At 40.0% G+C, this 19,115-nt stretch overlaps 1 protein-coding gene across 7 annotated transcripts in view; it reads right to left on the bottom strand.

Moving 5' to 3' along the window:
* USP44 (ubiquitin specific peptidase 44) overlaps positions 1-19,115 on the bottom strand; it is a 46,822-nt gene that overhangs the window by 9,162 nt on the left and 18,545 nt on the right. For all 7 annotated transcript variants that reach the window (XM_032346724.1, XM_032346729.1, XM_032346732.1 and 4 more), the window contains one exon: positions 2,940-4,434. In XM_032346724.1, the coding sequence (XP_032202615.1) occupies positions 2,940-4,364 (1,425 nt within the window). In that variant the 5' untranslated portion in view covers positions 4,365-4,434. The remainder of the gene's footprint in view (positions 1-2,939; positions 4,435-19,115) is intronic.

Raw genomic sequence — 19,115 nt, 5'->3', positions numbered from 1 at the left:
CCTGAGCGGAAGGCAGAGGCTTTAACCCACTGAGCCATCCAGGTGCCCCTTTCCTCACTTATCTTTCATTAATTTTCTCTCCCCAAATCCCTGTAACTTTTTAACAGTGATACAAATAAAATACTATTTGTATATTTTTGTATATAGCCTTACCAACTGATAACTTCAAAAGACAATACATTTAATATAAATGATGCCATACTCTCACAGGCATCCTTGCTCTATTCAAAATATAAAGTTGTAACTTTCTGGAAAGAAATTTGTAGCCAAGGATCAAAAGTCCTATCCTTTGACAAAGTAATTCTAGGACTCTGTCTTAGTGAAATCATTAGAAGAAAATGTATTGAGACATTATAATAATAGAAAAATTGGAAATAGTTTACAAGTCAACAATACAGGAATGGGTAAATAAATTATGGTATATACATATAATGAACACTGACATGTTGTTAAAAAAAATGATCAAATATCTTAATGACTATGAAAAATCTTTACCTTAATAATGAAAAAAGCAGATAAATTTGGGGTACCTGGGTAGCTTACTTGGTTAAGTGACTGCCTTCAGCTCAGGTCATGATCCTGGAGTGCCTGGATGAGTCTCACATGGGGCTCCCTGCTTGGCAGGGAGTCTGCTTCTCCCTCTGACCCACCCCCTTCCCATGCTCTCTCTCTTTCTGATCCTCTCCCTCTCAAATAAATAAATAAAATCTTTGGAAAAAAAAAAAAGCAGGTAAATTCAGCATGACTGCACAAGTAGGAGAAAATATAAAATGTACAGAAGAGGGGTGCCTGGATGGCTCAGTCAGTTAGCATCTGCCTTTGGCTCAGGTCATGATCCCAGGGTCCTGAGATAGAGCCCTTTCTTGGGCTCCCTGCTAATTGGGGTTCTGCTTTTCCCTTTCCCTCTGCCACTCCCCCTGCTTAATGTTCTTTCTCTCTCCCTCTCTTAAATAAATAATTTTTTTTTTTAAATGTGCAAAAGAAAGGGTGCGTGGGTTGCTTAATCAGTTAAAATGCCCCCCCCCTTTTTAAAGATTATTTATTTATAAGATAGAGATCACAAGTAGGCAGAGGCAGGCAGAGAGAGAGGGGGGTAAGAAGGCTCCCGGCTGAGCAGAGAGCCCGGTGCAGGGTTTGATCCCAGGACCCTGAGATCATGACCTGAGTTGAAGGCAGAAGCTTAACCCACTGAGCCACCCAGGTGCCCCATAAAGTGCCTGACTCTTTTTTTTTTTTTTTTTAAAGATTTTATTTATTTATTTGTCAGAGAGAGAGCGAGCGAGAGCGAGCACAGGCAAACAGAGTGGAAGGCAGAGTCAGAGGGAGAAGCAGGCTCCCTGCCAAGCAAGGAGCCCGATGTGGGACTCGATCCCAGGACCCTGGGATCATGACCTGAGCCGAAGGCAGCTGCTTAACCAACTGAGCCACCCAGGCGTCCCATGACTCTTGATCAGATCTTGATCGCAGGGTCAATGAGTTCAAGCCCCGTGTTGGGCTCCACATGGAGCCTACTTAAAAAACAAAAACAAAAACAAAACTTTAAATAAAAATAAAAATAAAAATAAAAATAAAAATTTTAATGTATAGAAGAAAAAAAACCTAGAAGAAAGTATACCAAAATATTAATAGTTTTATGTGTGGGTTGTGGGGTTATGAGATAAGGGGATGATTTTTCTTTTGCTACATAGATTTACCATATCATTCAGGTTTTATGACTATATCTTACTTCTGTTTATAATAGTGCATTTTAACTTTTTTTTAAAGTAAGCTCTGGGCCCAATGTAGGGCTTGAACTCACCACCTCAAGGATCAAGAACTGTGTGCTCTACCAACTGAGCCAGCCAGGCTCTCCTATTAATGGTGCTTTTTAAGCTTTTAGATAAAAGTGGTGGAAAAATAAAATTGCATGCAACACAAGAAACAAATCTTACTTAATAAATGGCACAATGTAGAACTTTGCATTTCTGAAACATTAAGTGGGATAAACATCAAAAATAAACCCTAATAATTACATAGGACATACTTAAGGCGCCTGGCTGGCTCAGATGGTAGAGCATGCAACTCTTGATTTCAGGGTTGTGAGTTGAAGCCCCACATCAGGCATAGAGCTTTAAAAAATTTTTTAAATAAATATATTTAAGCTACATTCCAGAAAAGTATGCTATAAGGACAAAAGATTGTATCATTACTGTGAAAGTAAAACAGAGGAGCAGAGGTAGGTGTACAAGGGGAAAGAAAGGACCTGTACAGCCCAACTGCCTAAAACAAAAGATTTTTAAGTTCCGTGTGATGGAAAAGTAGAGAGCCTTATGTCTAGTAATAGTTTACCAATAAGTCCACTCATTATAGAGAGCTATTAATTAGATGGAAGATTCTGGTTTCGTGATTCCTTTTCACAAGGGAAACTTTTATAGCTGTAATTAAAATAAAGGAAAACCATTTAGGATTATTCTCAATGAAATCACGTCTATTTACTTTAAAACTTCCCTACCTATTTATTAAAGCTTTCAGGCTTTTTCCCCTTTCGTTTTACAGAAAGTCCTCCAGGGCTACTTCTTTATTCCTGAAATTACTAAAATCCATTCTCAGGGCAGCAGCATCTTCAAATCTATTCCTTGTGGGGTTAAACCCTCTCTTCTCAATCCCTCAGAAAATGAATTTAATATTATCAACCTAAGAAGCTGTTTCCTGATTCCCTCTCCCCACAAAAAAAATCATTGATACCATAGGTGAAAAACTGCTTCCAGTGATTCATGAAGGAAACATGTAAATCAGTGAAACACTGTAAATGAGTGAGCTGACTTCTGTAAAAGCAATCTATTTTGATGTGAAAATAGTATTAACTCTAACACACTAGAAATACAGAGAAAATGCATTTTTAGGCTTCATTTTATGAATTCCCAAGATGAAAATAAGATTTAAAAAAAAAAAACCCATACCTGACTAAGAAGTTGTCCATGAAAAATATTATTCACAACATTCAGAACCTGTTTGATAAGTTTCCTTTGAGAAGTAGGGAGAAGAGCTGGTAACCTAGTACCAGTTGTCTCTAGTTCATGTTGTATTTTATCCAAAAGTTCACAAAGAAATTCCTGAGCATCCTGTTGGGCATAACCACGAAAAGCTGGAATTAGCCTCCACACGGAGTGCAGCATGGCAAATGGTGAGACCAAGGCCCACTTTCCAGACCACATGACTTGGAACAAAGTATGCAGTTCATGACAGAGAGAAATGTACTGTGAACTTGGCTCCCTTGGCTGAATAAGTTCCATCTTTCTACTCTTTGACGCTCCACCACTTAGTCCTAATGACAAACTTGGGTGTCTGGAGGGAGCACTGCCCGTATCTTTTTCTTGACATTCATTCATTTGATATACTGTATCTGTGATTGGTGGGTGCTTATAAGGTGATCTTGTCTTATCACTAGCTGTCACAGCCAGCCATCGGTTCAGATCAAGTTTTAAAAAACATTGCCGAAAAATAAGTAAATGACTCAACACTTGAAGAACAGAATTCATATAGCAAGTATTTCCCAAATTTCTCAATCCCGTTACACCAGGGGTTACTATTGGTCTTCGTTTACCTGAGGAGTCACTGGCTTTTTTTAATCTTACATCTTCTGAGGTAGATACTATTTCATCTTTTGCTGGTGATGCTGGGGTTTGTGGTGGAACTTGAACAGGAACGATTTCTACTGTGGTAGACTGAGCTGGACCTTGCAAACGTAAACTCTTTCTAGGAGGTATAGTTTCCAGTTCTGCTTTAACTTGAAATTCTAATTCTTGTCGTCTTTTCCTTACTTCTCTTTTTGCTATTTTTTCCTGAAATTGTTCCTCTTGCCGTTTTCTTCCAATGGGTGATTGCTCAAACCAAGTTCGAAAGATTTTACTCATTAATATCCTTCTCCTGTGCCAAAGAGCAGTATACATTTGATCTTCATTTTGAAGCAGAGATTGGGTGCCATCCTGTAAGTAGTAATTCTCATCACTCGTACCCATAGACCGCAAAACCCTTCCACTACGAGTGGTGCCCTGATAATTTTGACTTTTGATTGCACTTAACATACTTCGTAGTAACTTCATGTCTCCAGTTGCATTATCATTAAGAACATAATCATCACAAAGGTAACAAAAAACATACATCTCATTCACTTCCAGCGCGACAGGATGACTGCTATCTTGAAAGTGCTTGAGTGCATGTTCTTCAATGTATCTTCCACAGGCAACATGAGAACAGCTAAGGCAAGCCCAAATCGACTCAGTTGTATTGCAGTCCACACAATGCCACTTCTGAGGGTTGAGGATGGAATGGTCTTGAGCAAGCCGTAACTGCCCAATATGTTTGCACTTATCCATTGTTAACATTTATTTAGTCTAGCTGAGAAACGCATAATCCAAACAAGTCTCTGTTCACGATACCTGAAGCATCTGAAAACTAAGCAGAATAATACCATGTTTTAAATTAAAGAGCCAATATTTTTTATAAGGTATTTTACCAAGAATTATTTTATCTATTTTTTAAGATTTGATTGGTTCATTATTCATCTCAGAGAGAGAAAAGGGGGCGCCTGGGTGGTTCAGTCCATTAAGCATTTGCCTGAGGCTCAGGTCATGATCCTAGGGTCCTGGGATTGAGTCCCTCAAAACAGGGCTCCCTGCTTGGCAAGGAGTCTGCTTTTTCCTTTGCCCTCCCCCCACTCATGTGTGCACAGGCACTCTCTCTATAAAATATTTTTTACACAATATTTTTTTTACACTTTTTTTTTTTTACACAAGTGCAGGGGAGAAGCAGAGGGAGAAGCAGACTCCCCACTGTACAGGGGGGTCCTGATCCCAGGACCCAGAGATCATGACCAGAGCCAAAGGCAGAGGCTTAATCATCTGAGTCACCCAGGTACCCTTCAAGAATAATTTTATAGGGGCACTTGGGTGGCTCAGTGGGTTAAGTCTCTCCCTTCGGTTCAGGTCATGATCCCAGGGTCCTGGGATCGAGCCCCGCATGGGGCTCTCTGCTCGGCGGGGAGCCTGCTTGCCCGCCCCCCTCCCGCCTCTGCCTGCTTGTGATCTCTGTCTGTCAAATAAATAAATAAATAAATTTTTAAAAAAAGAAGAATTTTATAAATTTGCTTCATCTCCTCCCAATTTCTGGGCTGTCTGTCATAATACCATAGGCAGTTCCCACCATTCTCTTGCTCTAGAGGTCTCTTATCTCTCATCTGCCTTGCTCTGAAAGCACACACACTTCACTTTACTTTCTTTAAAAACTGGAGTGTCGGGGCACTTGGGTGGCTCAGTGGATTAAAGCCTCTGCCTTCGGCTCAGGTCATGATCCCAGGGTCCTGTGATAGAGCCCCACATTGGGCTCTCCGCCCAGCAGGGAGCCTGCTTCCTTTCCTCCCTCTCTGCCTGCCTCTCGGCCTACTTGTGATCTCTGTCTGTCAAATAAATAAATAAAATATTAAAAAAAAAATAAAAACTGGAGTGTCTGGGGGTCTTAGTTGTTAGGTGTCTGTCTTTGGCTCGGGTCGTGGTCCCAGGGTCCTGGGATTGAGTTCTTGTGTTGGACTCCCTGCTGGGCGGGAAACCTGCTTCTCCCTTTCCCACTCCCCACTGCTTGTGCCCCACCCCCTGTCAAATAAATAAATAAATAATCTTAAAAAAAAAAAAAACTTTATAATTTTTAAAGAATTTTCTGCCACCATCTACTGGTAAAGAATGGATAATGACCCCTTTTCAATGAACTAGAATAAGATCTATCCTTTTACCCAACAGTCAAGGTCTGTTTACAAAACTATATTCACTTTCTTAAAAATTAGGGCTGGCAAGATCCAAATATATCTCAATATCTACATTCTGAGAGCCCTATCCACATAGTTATTAAAGCATAACCATAGTTAAAAGCACAAGATCTGAAACAAAAACTTAAGAGGTAAGAATTCTACCTCTGCTACATTCTGTTTATATGTCTGATTTGAGCAAATATTTTAATGTCTTTAAAATTCTTCTGTAAAACAGGGAAAAATCATACCAACTTCAATGAAGAACAGAGATAATATAAAATATTTGTCTAACAGAGTAAACACCCAATATATGGTAGCTATAATGGTAGCTATAGTGAACATCTATTTATTTAAATAAATCCCAGTATTCTACCTAATTACCATTTTAAATTTAGCTTTCCACCAGTAAATCAATAATGACCTTCAATTCATGGCTCTATAACATACTTTGAATTTGACAGACTTGACAGTTTACCCGAGGCAGGCAGAGAGATAGGAGAATGCTTTTGTGTTTGAATAGCATCTCAGGACTGTGCAAGGATAAGCAAGCAAAAGAAAAAAAGATAAAAGGAAGAATATGAACTGGATGGCAATATAATAAATTTTTATACTCTGGTGGGTCTACACACTATCTGAAGTTAGAAGTGTATTCTAAAAACAAAAACAAAACCCCACCCCAACAAAACAAAACAAAATGAACAAAACCTATATGGCTTTGACCCAGAAACGTGCTTCTTTATCATAATAGAGTCACAAATACTTTTTGCTACAACTATCTAAAAATAGGGGCACCTGGCTGGCTCAGTGGATGGAGCATGCAACTCGATCTCTGGGTTGTGAATTTGAGGCCCATGCTGGGTTAAAAGATCACTTCAAATAAAATCTTTAAAAATAAATAAAAATAAAAATAGTAATCTAGTTAAAAAGTAGGGATCACAAAATACTTTACTGGGGTGCCTGGGTGCCTTAATTGGTTAAGCGTCTGTCTTCAGCTCAGGTGATGATCCCTGGGTCCTGAGATTAAGCCCCTGTCAGGCTGTCTGCTCAGCAGGGTGTCTGCTTCTCCTCCCTCGGCCCCCTCTCTGCACTCATGCTCCTGCATATGTGCTCTCTCTCAAATAAATAAAATATTTTTAAAAATTTTTTTCTTCATTGATTTAACACAAATTGAACACAGGTTTCAGGTCACAAGTGGGGACCTAGTTACAAAACACTCAGAACATTTTACGGAGCATGACTGATGCTCTAAATTTTTTAGGGCAAAAAGACAATATGAATTTCAATGGTACTTGCAGGTGCCACCTCTTGGGCCCTAAGAAAGCTGCAAAGGTAAAGCTGATATTTGGTTCCTTCCCACCTCTTTTTTGGGTATAATTTCCTAGCAGTCAGACAGCACCTCTCCCTCCGCTTCTTAACTTTTTCAGATGTAGGCTGTATCTGTAGGGACGTAAGGCTGACCAGTCTTAACCCTCACATGTACACATATTTCAAGCACACATTTTAAATTTATTTCTCATCCTCCAAAATTTCCTGTGGTCCAAAACCTGTTCAAATACAGTATTTTATTAGAACTGCTGGCATTCAACAATAGTTGCTAATGGCAAAATTAAGACATCAGTGAATGATATGTTCCATTATAACAAATCCTTGCAGGTACTGAAGCTAACTATCTCATTCTTGACTCCTCTTTCTCTCTCGCCACATCAGTCCTTCAGGAAAATTGGTTGGCTTTATCTTCAAAATATATCTAGAAACTGACTACGTATTACCTCTGCTGCTCTCACTCTGATCCAAGCTCCATTAAGTCTCACCAGGATGACTGCAATAAGGCTTCTTAAATGTTCTCCCTGCTTTGATTCTTGCTGCCACCAAAAGTTCACACAGCAACAGCACGCACTGCCTTTAAACCCAGACCACCAGGGCCCAGACCTGAGGCTTTAGAGGGTCCCATTATGTGGAGTCAGCAGAGTCAAGGGGATGTCGTCACCTGGAGCCTGCAAACATCTCCAACTCCCCTTTTGGACCCATTCACCAGTACCTGGGACCTTGGAAATTCCTGCCCCAATCATCATCAAGCCTGCTTCCAGGGCCTACAGGCAATAAAAAAAAGCCATGGATGAATTCTGTAGAGAAGAATGACATGATCAGATACATAGGTTACAGATGGATCTGAAATGACAGATCTAGAGAAAGGATGACTGATTACAAGATATTTCTCCAAGTATTATAAGAAAATTCTAGCTGTAGCAGTGTTAAAGCAAGGACAGGAGCAGAGGTAGATTAGTGTTAAAGCTAACATTGGCTGAAAGAACTGGTTCAATATGGAGATTAAGAGAAAAATCTAGGGCCCTGTTCTACTTTTATTTATTTATTTTTAAAGATTTTATTTATGAGAGTAAGAATGAGAGAGCAGAGAGGCCAGCTTGGGGCTCAACGGGGGTGGGCTCGATCCCAGGACCCTGAGATCATGACCTGATCTTAACCCACTGAACCACCAAGGTATCCTATCTACTTTTATTTTTAAAAGATTGTAAAAAATAAAATGAAAGGATCATATAAAGAATACAGAGATAATTAAACGTTCATTTCTGGCAAGTCTGATAGTAATTATTAGTTCAGCTTCTTGAGAGGAGGGAAATGCCGTTTACTTGCACTCAAGGGAAATTATTTCATTCTAAAAAATGTTTTTTTAAAAAGAGTTATGTATTTGAGTGAAAAAGAGTACAGAGAGAGAGAGAAGTCTGTGTACAAGCAGGGGGAGGGGCAGAGGGAGAGGGAGAAGCAGAGTCCCCACTGAGCAAGGGATTCCCAGTGCTGGGCTTGATCCCAGGACTCCAAGATCATGACCTGAGCTGAAGGCAGGCACTTGACTAGGCCATCCAGGTGCCCCTCATTCTAAAATTTTAGAGGTGGTATGAGTTAACACCTTGCACAACATTCAGAAAAGACGATGCAAAATAAAAAATACCTAGAAAGAATACACATAGTTTATTTTGGGGTTATCCATATTTTCAAGTACCTAAAAATTATGAGCATGGGTTATTTGTGTAAGTTTTATGCAGGAATATATACATGCTAGTGTATATTTAGCTATGTATGTGCTCAATATAGCCTCTTTACTCCTTTCTCTATATTCTGCAAATAGTTCCCAGTTATTACTAAAAAATCTATTTAGATGATTGTAAGTTCCTCACTACCCTTCAACAGGAAGTGGCCTATAATTAAACAGCATGTTTCCATTCAGTGAAAAATCACGAAAAGTGTAAAATGTGATGAGATGCCATCTATCAGGGAGGCTATATAGCAGTGGAGAGGTATCACAGCAAAATGGTTAGAAAGCACACTCAGGAATCCAAAAGCCTGAGTTTAACACTTGATTGTATTTACTATGTGACCTAGACAAATCACTTATGCTCCACTCACCTCAGTTTTCTTATTTAAAAAAACAAACAAACAAACAAACAAACAAAAACAACAATGGTAAGAAAACTAATACAGTTGTGGAGGGAATTAGAGAAATTTATAAAGCACCTAGAATAAATCCTGACACTTAACGTGGCTCTTAGTACATGTTAACTGACAATGCTACTGCTACAACTACTACTAATTTCCTTCTAGTTTCATCACCTGTAGCCAGGGATTCACTCTTCCCAGCCATATATGTACTAAGCCCAACTAGGGTGCTAACTGATAATTAAGATGTTGGCTGAGAACTAAGGTCTGACCTCTCCCAGGGTATTTGCATTTTAAAAGAGCTTTCAAAGATAAAATTAAAAAAAAAAAAAAAAAAAAAAAAAAACCCAAAGAAGTGAAACCAGGGTTGCCAGCTCTGGTAGAGCATGAGACTCTCGATCTCAGGGTTGTGAGTTTGAGTGGCATGTTGGGTGTAGAGATTACTTAAAAATAAATTAAAAAAAAATTTTTTTTAAAGCAAAAACAAAACCAAAAAAAAACCCCACCCACAAAGACATGAAACCAGAATGGTGGAATGACAGATCAGGGGATTGATATTTTAGACCAGGGGCCCACTTACCCTGTCTACTTATGAAAGAAACCAGGAGAGGGCAGACAACCAAGAGAAGGGCAGGGAAGTAAACAAGCACTAGCAAACCAGGTTGTTGCCACCTGAGATTTCCAGTTCGCTCTGCTGCCTAGACCTAAAGCTCGAAGACACTAAGGTATCCCCAAAGGGGCCTGCCTCATCACAAAAAGATCTAAAAGCTTGGAAGAAAAGAAAAGGGGGATGGGTGTATTTTCTTGACACTTCCTATTTTCCTCCACTGGGTTAAGAGCGCTTCTTTTCATTTGCTAATTAACTGCGGAGAAGCTATGTATTGCCTGTTTAGCTTGCAGATTGGCTATGTAATTTTTAGCAGTATATTCACTTTAAAAAGAGATGACAATATTTCTGCATCCTCCATGTAGAGTCTGATAAAATATTACCTGTGCCTATATATAATAGCAACACACAGTCATGATGTTTTGAATGAAATCTATAAATAATGATTAAAATGATCTATACTACCATTTTCTCAGACATTTAAAAATGTTTCACACTTAAAATTCCAAGTAATATTGGGGCACCTGGGTGGCTCAGTGGGTTAAAGCCTCTGCCTTTGGCTCAGGTCATGATCTCAGGGTCCTGGGATGGAGCCTCACATCAGGCTCTCTGCTCAGTAGGGAGCCTGCTTCTCCCTCTCTCTGCCTGCCTCTCTGCCTACTTGTGATCTCTGTCTGTCAAGTAAATAAATACAAAATCTTAAAAAAAATTTCCAAGTAATACCTATAAAATGCTTTCTATAAAACCAAGTATGCGGGGTGCCTGGGTGGCTCAGATGGTTAAGCGTCTGCCTTCAGCTCAGGTCATGATCTCAGGGTCCTGGGATGGTACCTGCATCATGGGGAAGCCTGTTTCTCCCTCTCCCTGCCACTCCCTCTATGTGTTCCCTCTCTCGCTGTGTCTCTCCTCTGTCAAATAAATAAATAAACAAATAAAATCTTAAAAAAAAGAAAAAACCATATTTTACTTATTGAAAGCTTACTATTTTACATAGGTTTAACATTTAATTAAAGCAATTATAGAATAGAAAACTAAAATGACTAGAAGAGAAATAAAACATTTGATCTTATTATATATAGTATTTTTAATTAAAAATTTACATCGTTGGGACGCCTGGGTGGCTCAGTTGGTTAAGCAGCTGCCTTCGGCTCAGGTCATGATCCCAGGGTCCTGGGATCGAGTCCCACATCGGGCTCCTTGCTTGGCAGGGAGCCTGCTTCTCCCTCTGCCTCTGCCTGCCTCTTTGTCTGCCTGTGCTCGCTTGCTCTCTCTCCCTCTGTCTCTTAGAAATAAATAAATAAAATCTAAAAAAAAAAAAAAATTTACATCACAAAAAAAAATCAAATCTCATGGGTAAAATATTTAACTTGTTACAGCACAAAATTGCTTATACTTACCACCTAGTGAAAACTATCTCAAATTAATTTTCACTTACTCAAATTATGGCCCTTTGCAACATAACCGTCCAGACTTTAAGCATGTAGTAATACTTTTCTGACGTCTATTTCAATAGCTCCTCCTACTGGCACAGTTTCAATGATCAGATCTAGAGAGCTGACCACCAAACCTTTCTGAACCAGTCTCAGGCACACTGCAAACTCAGTTTACCTATACATCTTGTCTTCAGAGAATTAATTCCCTTTTCCAATATCCTCTTATTAAAGATAGTATAAGTATCATTTAAGTACCCAGGCTAGGCTGTTTTGTTTTTTTTTTCACTCGTCCCTCTCATTTTTTCCATACGAACACTCAATTTATCATATATATATATATTCATCACTCCCCAAGTCTTCTCATTTGCAGTTATCATTCTCATTATGCACTTTATCATTCCTGAGGTACAGCAGTAACCTCCAAACCTGAGGTACAGCAGTCACCTTCCAGTCTTATCCAGACTCTTACTCTCCTCTATGATATTATCCTGGTGAATCAGTCTTCAAGTTTGCTTTGAGCATTTTACCTGCTTCCCATGCGCACAGTCCCCCTGCCCCCCGACCCCTCCCCAGTGCTTGTGCTCTCTCAAATAAATAAAATCTTAAAAAAAAAAAAAAATAGGAAGTCTAGGGACGTCCTGGAGGCTCAGTGGGTTTAGCATCTGCCTTCTGCTTGGGTTGTGATCATGGGGTCCTGGGATCCAGTCCCGCATCAGGCTCCTTGCTTGGCAGGGAGCCTGCTTCTCCCCCTGTCTGCCACTCCCTGTGCTTGTGCCCATGCTCTCTGACAAATAAATGAAATCTTAAAAAAAAAAAAAAAAAAAAGTATACTTGAAAGAGAGAAAGAAAGAGAAAAAGAATCAGAAATTATGGGGGCTCAGTGGGTTGAGCCTCTGCCTTCCGCTCGGGTTGTGATCTCAGGGTCTTAGGATTAAGCCCCGCTTCCGGCTGTCTGTTTGGTGGGGAGCCTGCTTCCTCCTCTCTCTCTGCCTGACTCTCTGTCTACTTGTGATAGCTTTGTCAAATAAATAAAATCTTAAAAAAACATAAAAGAATAGGAAATTATGGATCACTAAAACTGCTTCCCACCCTCAACCAAGTGGCCATTTTTCCCTCAGAACAGTCAAAGCAATTTCCTGATATTTATAATATCCTACTTTCTTCATCCTTAACCACAGCCTACCACATGTCTTGTCCCATTTTGTGTGCTTTCAGGTACCCCAAAAAGATTTTATACAAATATTAATTGAGACATAACTTTCTGACCCCTGATTAAAACTGTTTTAGGCACCTAATTGTCTTAGTTGGTACAGAATGCAACTTTTTTTTTTTTTAAACATTTTATTTATTTGTCAAAGAGAGTGCAAAAGCACAAGCAGGGGGGACAACAAGCTGAGCAAGGAGTCCAATTGCAGACTTGATCCCAGGACCTTAGGATCACCTCCAGAGCTGAAGGCAGATGCTTAACCAACTAGGCCACCCAGGTGTCCCCAGGATGCAACTCTTAATAGAGGATTCAGCTTTTTGGGGGGAGGGGGGAGTACAGGGAAATGTAGAGGGGGATGGAGAGAGAGAATCTTAAGCAGGCTCCACACAGCAGGGAGCCAAACACGCAGGGCTTGATCTCACAACTCTGAGATCATTACTTGAGCTGAAATCAGGAGTCAGGAGGCTTAACCCACTGACCTGGGCCACCCAGGAGCCCCTAGAGCATTCAGCTCAATCATGGTATCAGGAATTTGAGCTCCATGCTAGTAGAGATTACTTAAAAATAAAATATTTTAAAAAATAAAAAATAAAAAAATAAACAGGGGCACCTGGCTGGCTCAGTTAGTGGAGTGTACAACCCTTGAACTTGGGTTGTGAGTTCAAGCCCCATGATGTGTGTAGAGATTACTTCAAAAAAAAAAATCAAGTCTTCGGGGTGCCTGGGTGGCTCAGTGGGTTGAAGCCTCTGCCTTTGGCTCAGTCATGGTCCCAGGGTCCTGGGATCGAGCCCCGCGTCGGGCTCTCTGCTCAGCAGGGAGCCTGCTTCCTCCTCTCTTTCTCTGCCTGCCTCTCTGCCTACTTGTGATTTCTGTCTGTCAAATAAATAAATAAAATCTTTAATAAATAAATAAATAAATAAATGAAAATAATAAAATAAAAAAGTTTTTAAAAGATTATTTAAGTTTTAGTAGGGTATGTAGGGACCCTTTAAATAAATATTTGTGCTTCAAATACAAATATTAGTAAGAACTATAAAAATCACTGAAAAATTAGAAGGGGAGCTAATTTTTTCTTCAAAAATTAATATTCAGGGGCACCTGGGTGGCTCAGTATGTTGAGCATTTGCCTTCAGCTCAAGTCATGATTTCAGGGACCTAGGATAGAGCACCATGTGTGGCTCCCTGCTGAGCTGAGGGGTCTGCTTCTTCCTCTCCCTCTGCCCCCCCTCCCCACTACTCCCTGCTTGTGCTTTCTAATAAATAAATAAAATGTTTTTTAAAAATTAACATTCCGGGGCACCTGGGTGGCTCAGTGGGTTAAGGCCTCTGCCTTCGGCTCCGGTCCTGGGATCCAGCCCCGCATCAGGCTCTCTGCTCAATGGGGAGCCTGCTTCCCTCTCTCTCTCTCTCTCTCTCTCTCTCTGCCTGCCACGCTGCCATCTCTGTCAAATAAATAAATAACAATTTAAAAAAAAATTAACATTCCACTATTAAATTTGTTATCCTCAACAAAATGATCTTTTCAGCTGACCACTCCCTTTCCACCTATTTTATCTTAAGACACTTAGAAAACACGGAAAGCTACAATATCATTAGCAAGCTTTGGAAATTCCTACAGGAGGTCAGTCACATAAAAGTCACCTCAATCCTCTAGTCATTGCAATTGGTAACACAATTTTTGGATTCTTTGCTTTAAAAAATATGTTTTTGTTAAAGATTTTATTTATTTGTCAGAGAAAGAGAGATACCACAAGCAGGCAGAGAGGCAGGCAGAGAGAGGCAGGCACTCTAAGCAGAGAGCCCAATGCGGGGCTCGACCCTAGGACCCTGAGATCATGACCTGAGCTGAAAGCAGAGGCTTTAACGTACTGAGCCACCCAGGCACCCCTAAAAACTATGTTTTTATGAAAGACAGGAAGTTACTGGAAAAATAAACATATGAAAAATAGCCAAACTAATTACTATTTTAAAAAGTAACACAGAATAAGGAATCTGGCCAATATACATACCTAAAAATTATTTTAAAATCTGAATAGATGTTAAACATTATGCTTTATTAAGAAGTTACTCCCTTTTCAGAGCTCATACTTTGTCAAATAATCATGACATTTGCATTTTATATAGTTCCTACTGTCTCATAGCACAGTTTCACACATTTTTTAAAAAAATTGTTTAAAAGTCTTGAAAGACCACTAGATCAATCTAAACTCCTCAAAATGGCCTATATGAGCCTTCGAATTGTTGCACAGTATATACTTTTCTACTCTCATCTATAACCAGCCACTTTCCACACATCTTTTGTTAAAATGTTTTTATACACAGATGACCACTTTGTGAATAATTTCATTTTTTTTTAAGATTTTATTTATTTATTTGACAGAGAGAGAGATCACAAGTAGGCAGAGCAGCAGGCTGAGACAGAGGGGAAGCAGGCTCCCCGCTGAGCAGAGAGCCTGACGCGGGTCTCGATCCCAGGACCCTGAGATCATGACCTGAGCCAAAGGCAGAGGCTTTAACCCACTGAGCCACCCAGGTGCCCCAATAATTTCAATTTTTAAATTTTTTCATAACTGGGATATTTACTACTGCTTCAGGAAATGGGTGTGTACATTTTATATACATTCTACTTCAGTTAAGGAAAAACATATGTACCACTGGGCATAAAAAATAAATATTTATATGCCTGGGTGGCACAGTGGGTCGAGCGAAGGACTCAGTTTCAGCTCAGGTCATCTCTGGGTAATGGGATCCAGCTCCACCTTGGGCTCTGTGCTCCGCATGGGGTCTGCTTAAGACTCTCTCCCTATGTCCTTGTCTGTGTGTGCATGCGCTTGCTGTCTCTCTAAAATAAATCTTAAGAGGGGCACCTGGGTGATTCAGTTGTTAAGCTTCTGCCTTCAGCTTAGGTCATGATCCCAGGGTCCTGGGATGGAGCCCCACATTGGGCTCCCTACTCAGTGAGAAGCCTGCTTCTCCTTCTCCCACTCCCCCTGCTTGTGTTCCCTCTCTTGTTTCTCTTTGTCAAATAAATAAATAAAATCTTTAAAAATAAATTTTGAAAAATCTTTAAAAAAAGAATATTTATCTCTAATGAGATAAATTTATCTCATTAGAGAACCTCCCAAAAGGATAGATATTAAAGAGTTGGCATATGTTGAATTTTAACAAAGATAATTTTTACAATAAAACTTAACTATTTTTTTTTAAAGATGTATTTATTTATTTGAGGTGGGAGGGACAGAGGGAGAGAGAAACCCAAGCAAACTCCGTGCTGAGCAGGAGCCCAATAAGGGCTGATTTCACTCAGAGATCACGACTAGAGCCAAAATCAAAAGTCAGCAGCTACCAACTGAGCCACCAAGGCGCCCCACAAAACTTAATTTTCTTTCAACAGTACCAAATAACCTAAAAAGATCCTCTAAAAGCTATTAAAAGTAGGAAGATCTGTTATTTTCCATAATAAAAGATAGAAGGAAATGGCAATTTCAATAGGAAGTAGGTCTTGAGAATTACTAGCCACCTCAATCTTTGCATGTATTTGGATGAGAATAAAAATAACCTTATCCATGGTAATTAGGGCAAACCCTACCCAGTCCTTATGAGCAGTTTCCAAATTTCCATTTATTTCATTAGTACCCAGTACTCTGAAGAGATGTTTGCAAAATGCCAAGGGTCAAGCATAGTGCCTGGTACAAAGGGCTTCAAAATTCTGAAGTTAGAAATTATTGAACGAACACAATGAACTCTCTTTTCCCTCTTAGGTATGCTATTATGCCTATTATGTGCTTTGGCACCTCTTGTCAATCATGATGTATTTCCTTTCCTTTATCCCTAGAAAGGCCCTGGTTATTCTTTCTTCCTCTAGAGACCTAAAATCTATAATTACTCTGATCTCGCTTGAAACTCCTCATTAAACAAAAAAGGTACCCTTTTACCCTGGACCTTCTTCGTGTCTCTAACACTGCCTCCCCAGAAGCACAGAGATTGAATCTAGTTGATGATGTTCTAAGGAAAAGCTCGTGGAAAGCAAGTTCTGCCACCAGGTTATTTGATTTCCTCACCCATCACTATTTTTAAGTATTTCAATCATGGGCAATTTTGTTCCAAAATATTTATCATTAGTGTCATGCCACCATACTTCTACATCAATCTGGTGCTAATTTCATAACAGTGGGGGAAACATTCACAAAAAATTTGAGCATTGTAATATGGGTCTAGAAAACAGAATTCAAATACTTTGTGTAAAATGCCTAGACTATCATTCTAGCACATTCATGACTTGGCCTATCATGCATAAATTAGCTTTTCCTATGTTATGTAGAACTCCACTAAAAGTGGAATTCTTTATAATAAAGTTTTATGGTATCTGAAGGTGCTGTGAAAAACCACCATACTTAAATAATCTTTATCACTGCCAGAAAGCCAGTATTATAAAATCCTCCTATATTTTAGTTACTTGTCACCTATTAAGGTTGGGCCTAAGGGAAGAACAATTTCCCACATTTCCTGCCTTGATTAGACTCTTAAACCTGTGTCCTAGTCTCTCTAATCCCCCTCAACCAGACAATTCCAAAAGAATCCGGCAACCCTGTTTGTTCTGCCTAACATTACAGGAAGGAGAAAAACTTCCAAGCATCCTTTTTTGGCCACCAAGAAGCCAAGGTGTTGCCTTTCTCTGTATCTCTGTACCATTCAAAAACACGAACATTAACAGGGGGTTTTCCTCTATGTTAAGCAGATAGTCAGGTACTGAGGATACAAACAAAATACAATCAGACTCAACCCAGTGAGCAGAAAATCCTCTTACATACCACCAATGCTATAATACCCAGTAAGATTCAAGTACGTAGAGGAAAAGTTTGGTAGCGGGTACATATGATAATTTATTCCTTTCTCTAGTAGAAAACGAAAAATCTGTGACAAAGGTGGGTAGAGACAATTAAGTAGAAACAATATATGTCAAATATTTAATCCGAATCTTCAACAGATTTTCCATTTTAAGAATTATAAAAAGTGTATCATTGTATAGCATGCTCAACACAGATCCACTTAGCACTTAAATGTTTGTAAGCTAAAAGATCTTGGACAATTAATATTTTGAAAGAAAAACAAGATAAATGTTCAATCAAAAAAGTTTTTTTAAAAAGTTCAGCTTTCTACAATGTACTCATCGAACTCTGTTCAATATTAGAATATCTTTACATTTCAATACGGATAATCTACAATGAAAAATCCTAGACTGAAAAATCTGCCATCCATTGCAAAACTAATAGCTAGTACCCCAAAAGTTAGAGAAATCAGAGCAGGAAGGAGAGAAACTAAACAAGTCAAAACGTTAAAAATCTCTTTAAGTCCCAGGGGTGAGGGGGGGGAAATTAAACAAAAATAAAAATCCCTTTCAAGTCCCAAGATGCTAAATTAAGGATAAAAGGATTAAGGTTCTGAGAATATGAAGTTTTCCTCTTTCAAGACAACTAAATATTGAATCTCACTGATGATTATGAAATATTCTATAAACATGTGCTTAACTCCTGTTGGCTTTCTGAATTTGATCAGAGTGACTAGCCAATTCTTTTTCCTTGTTTACACTGAATACTGGTTTTAAGGACAACTCAAAATGGAATTCCAGGCCCAATGTTACCAACCCCCCTACTTTTTCCCCACAGGCAGCTACTTCACAGATAATAAGGAATTCAAGTGCAGGGCCTGAAGGTCCTATTTCCATGCTAATTTCACAATCCCGTTACTTGCAAGATATGACCATTAGAGTTTAAGAGTGGGGGAACTCGGGAGGGCTTAAAGACAAAGCGACTCTCCTAAGACTTGCTAAATTGTTTACTTCCAAAATTAAAACAGCAAGAAATTACCCAGTTACCAAAAGAATTTACAATAGGTCAAACTTGGTTGAAACAATTACCACGTTTCACTTTTTTTTTTTTTAAATTGGGAATGGGGGGGCAGGAGGAGGATGTCCTACCACCTCTTAAACTTGAGCATTTCTTCGAATGCTGACACATTTCTTGTGCCTCAAAAATGGGTTTAGCCTATTAGCATTCCTTCCCCGAAGGCCAGCGGGAATGGTTTAGGAAGCTGGTATTCAAAAATCCCAAGTGTCTCCAAGTGGCAGCAGGTGCTGTTCATACAGGGACTCAATCCATGGAGGGAAAGCAAGCCTTTCCTCGCAAACGGAGGGCTAGAAAGTGCCCTTCCAACGCCTCCCAGGGGGCTTGGAGCATCACTTGGCGGCAATCAGAGCAGGGGTAGGATTCGGTTTTATCTCCAGAGAACCAGCTCTGCAGCGCGCCCCAGCGCGCATCAGATTCGCGATCACAGCTCCTCAACGCTCCCGAACGCCGGTCAGTGCCCATCTTCCCCTCCGCATCCCCGAAAGTCTTGCTATTTCACCCCTTCTCCCAACTCGTCCCCCTCCAGCCCAGCGCGGGGTGGCTACGCGATGACCGGGGCCACAGGGACGCGGCTCCTCGCAGCATCTCTGGGCACTCTTGAGGCGGTCGGGCGCCGGGACCCCGGCCAGGGCATCGCACAACCCCTCGAAACTTCCCAGAGGCGCCAATTCTAAATTCGCTGGACCCGCCGCCGCTGCCACCGCCGCCTCCTCGCGCCCCTGAGCGCGC

This window comes from Mustela erminea, chromosome 6, assembly GCF_009829155.1.
Source record: "Mustela erminea isolate mMusErm1 chromosome 6, mMusErm1.Pri, whole genome shotgun sequence".
NCBI lineage: Eukaryota > Metazoa > Chordata > Mammalia > Carnivora > Mustelidae > Mustela > Mustela erminea.
This window is presented reverse-complemented; position numbering and strand designations above follow the sequence as displayed.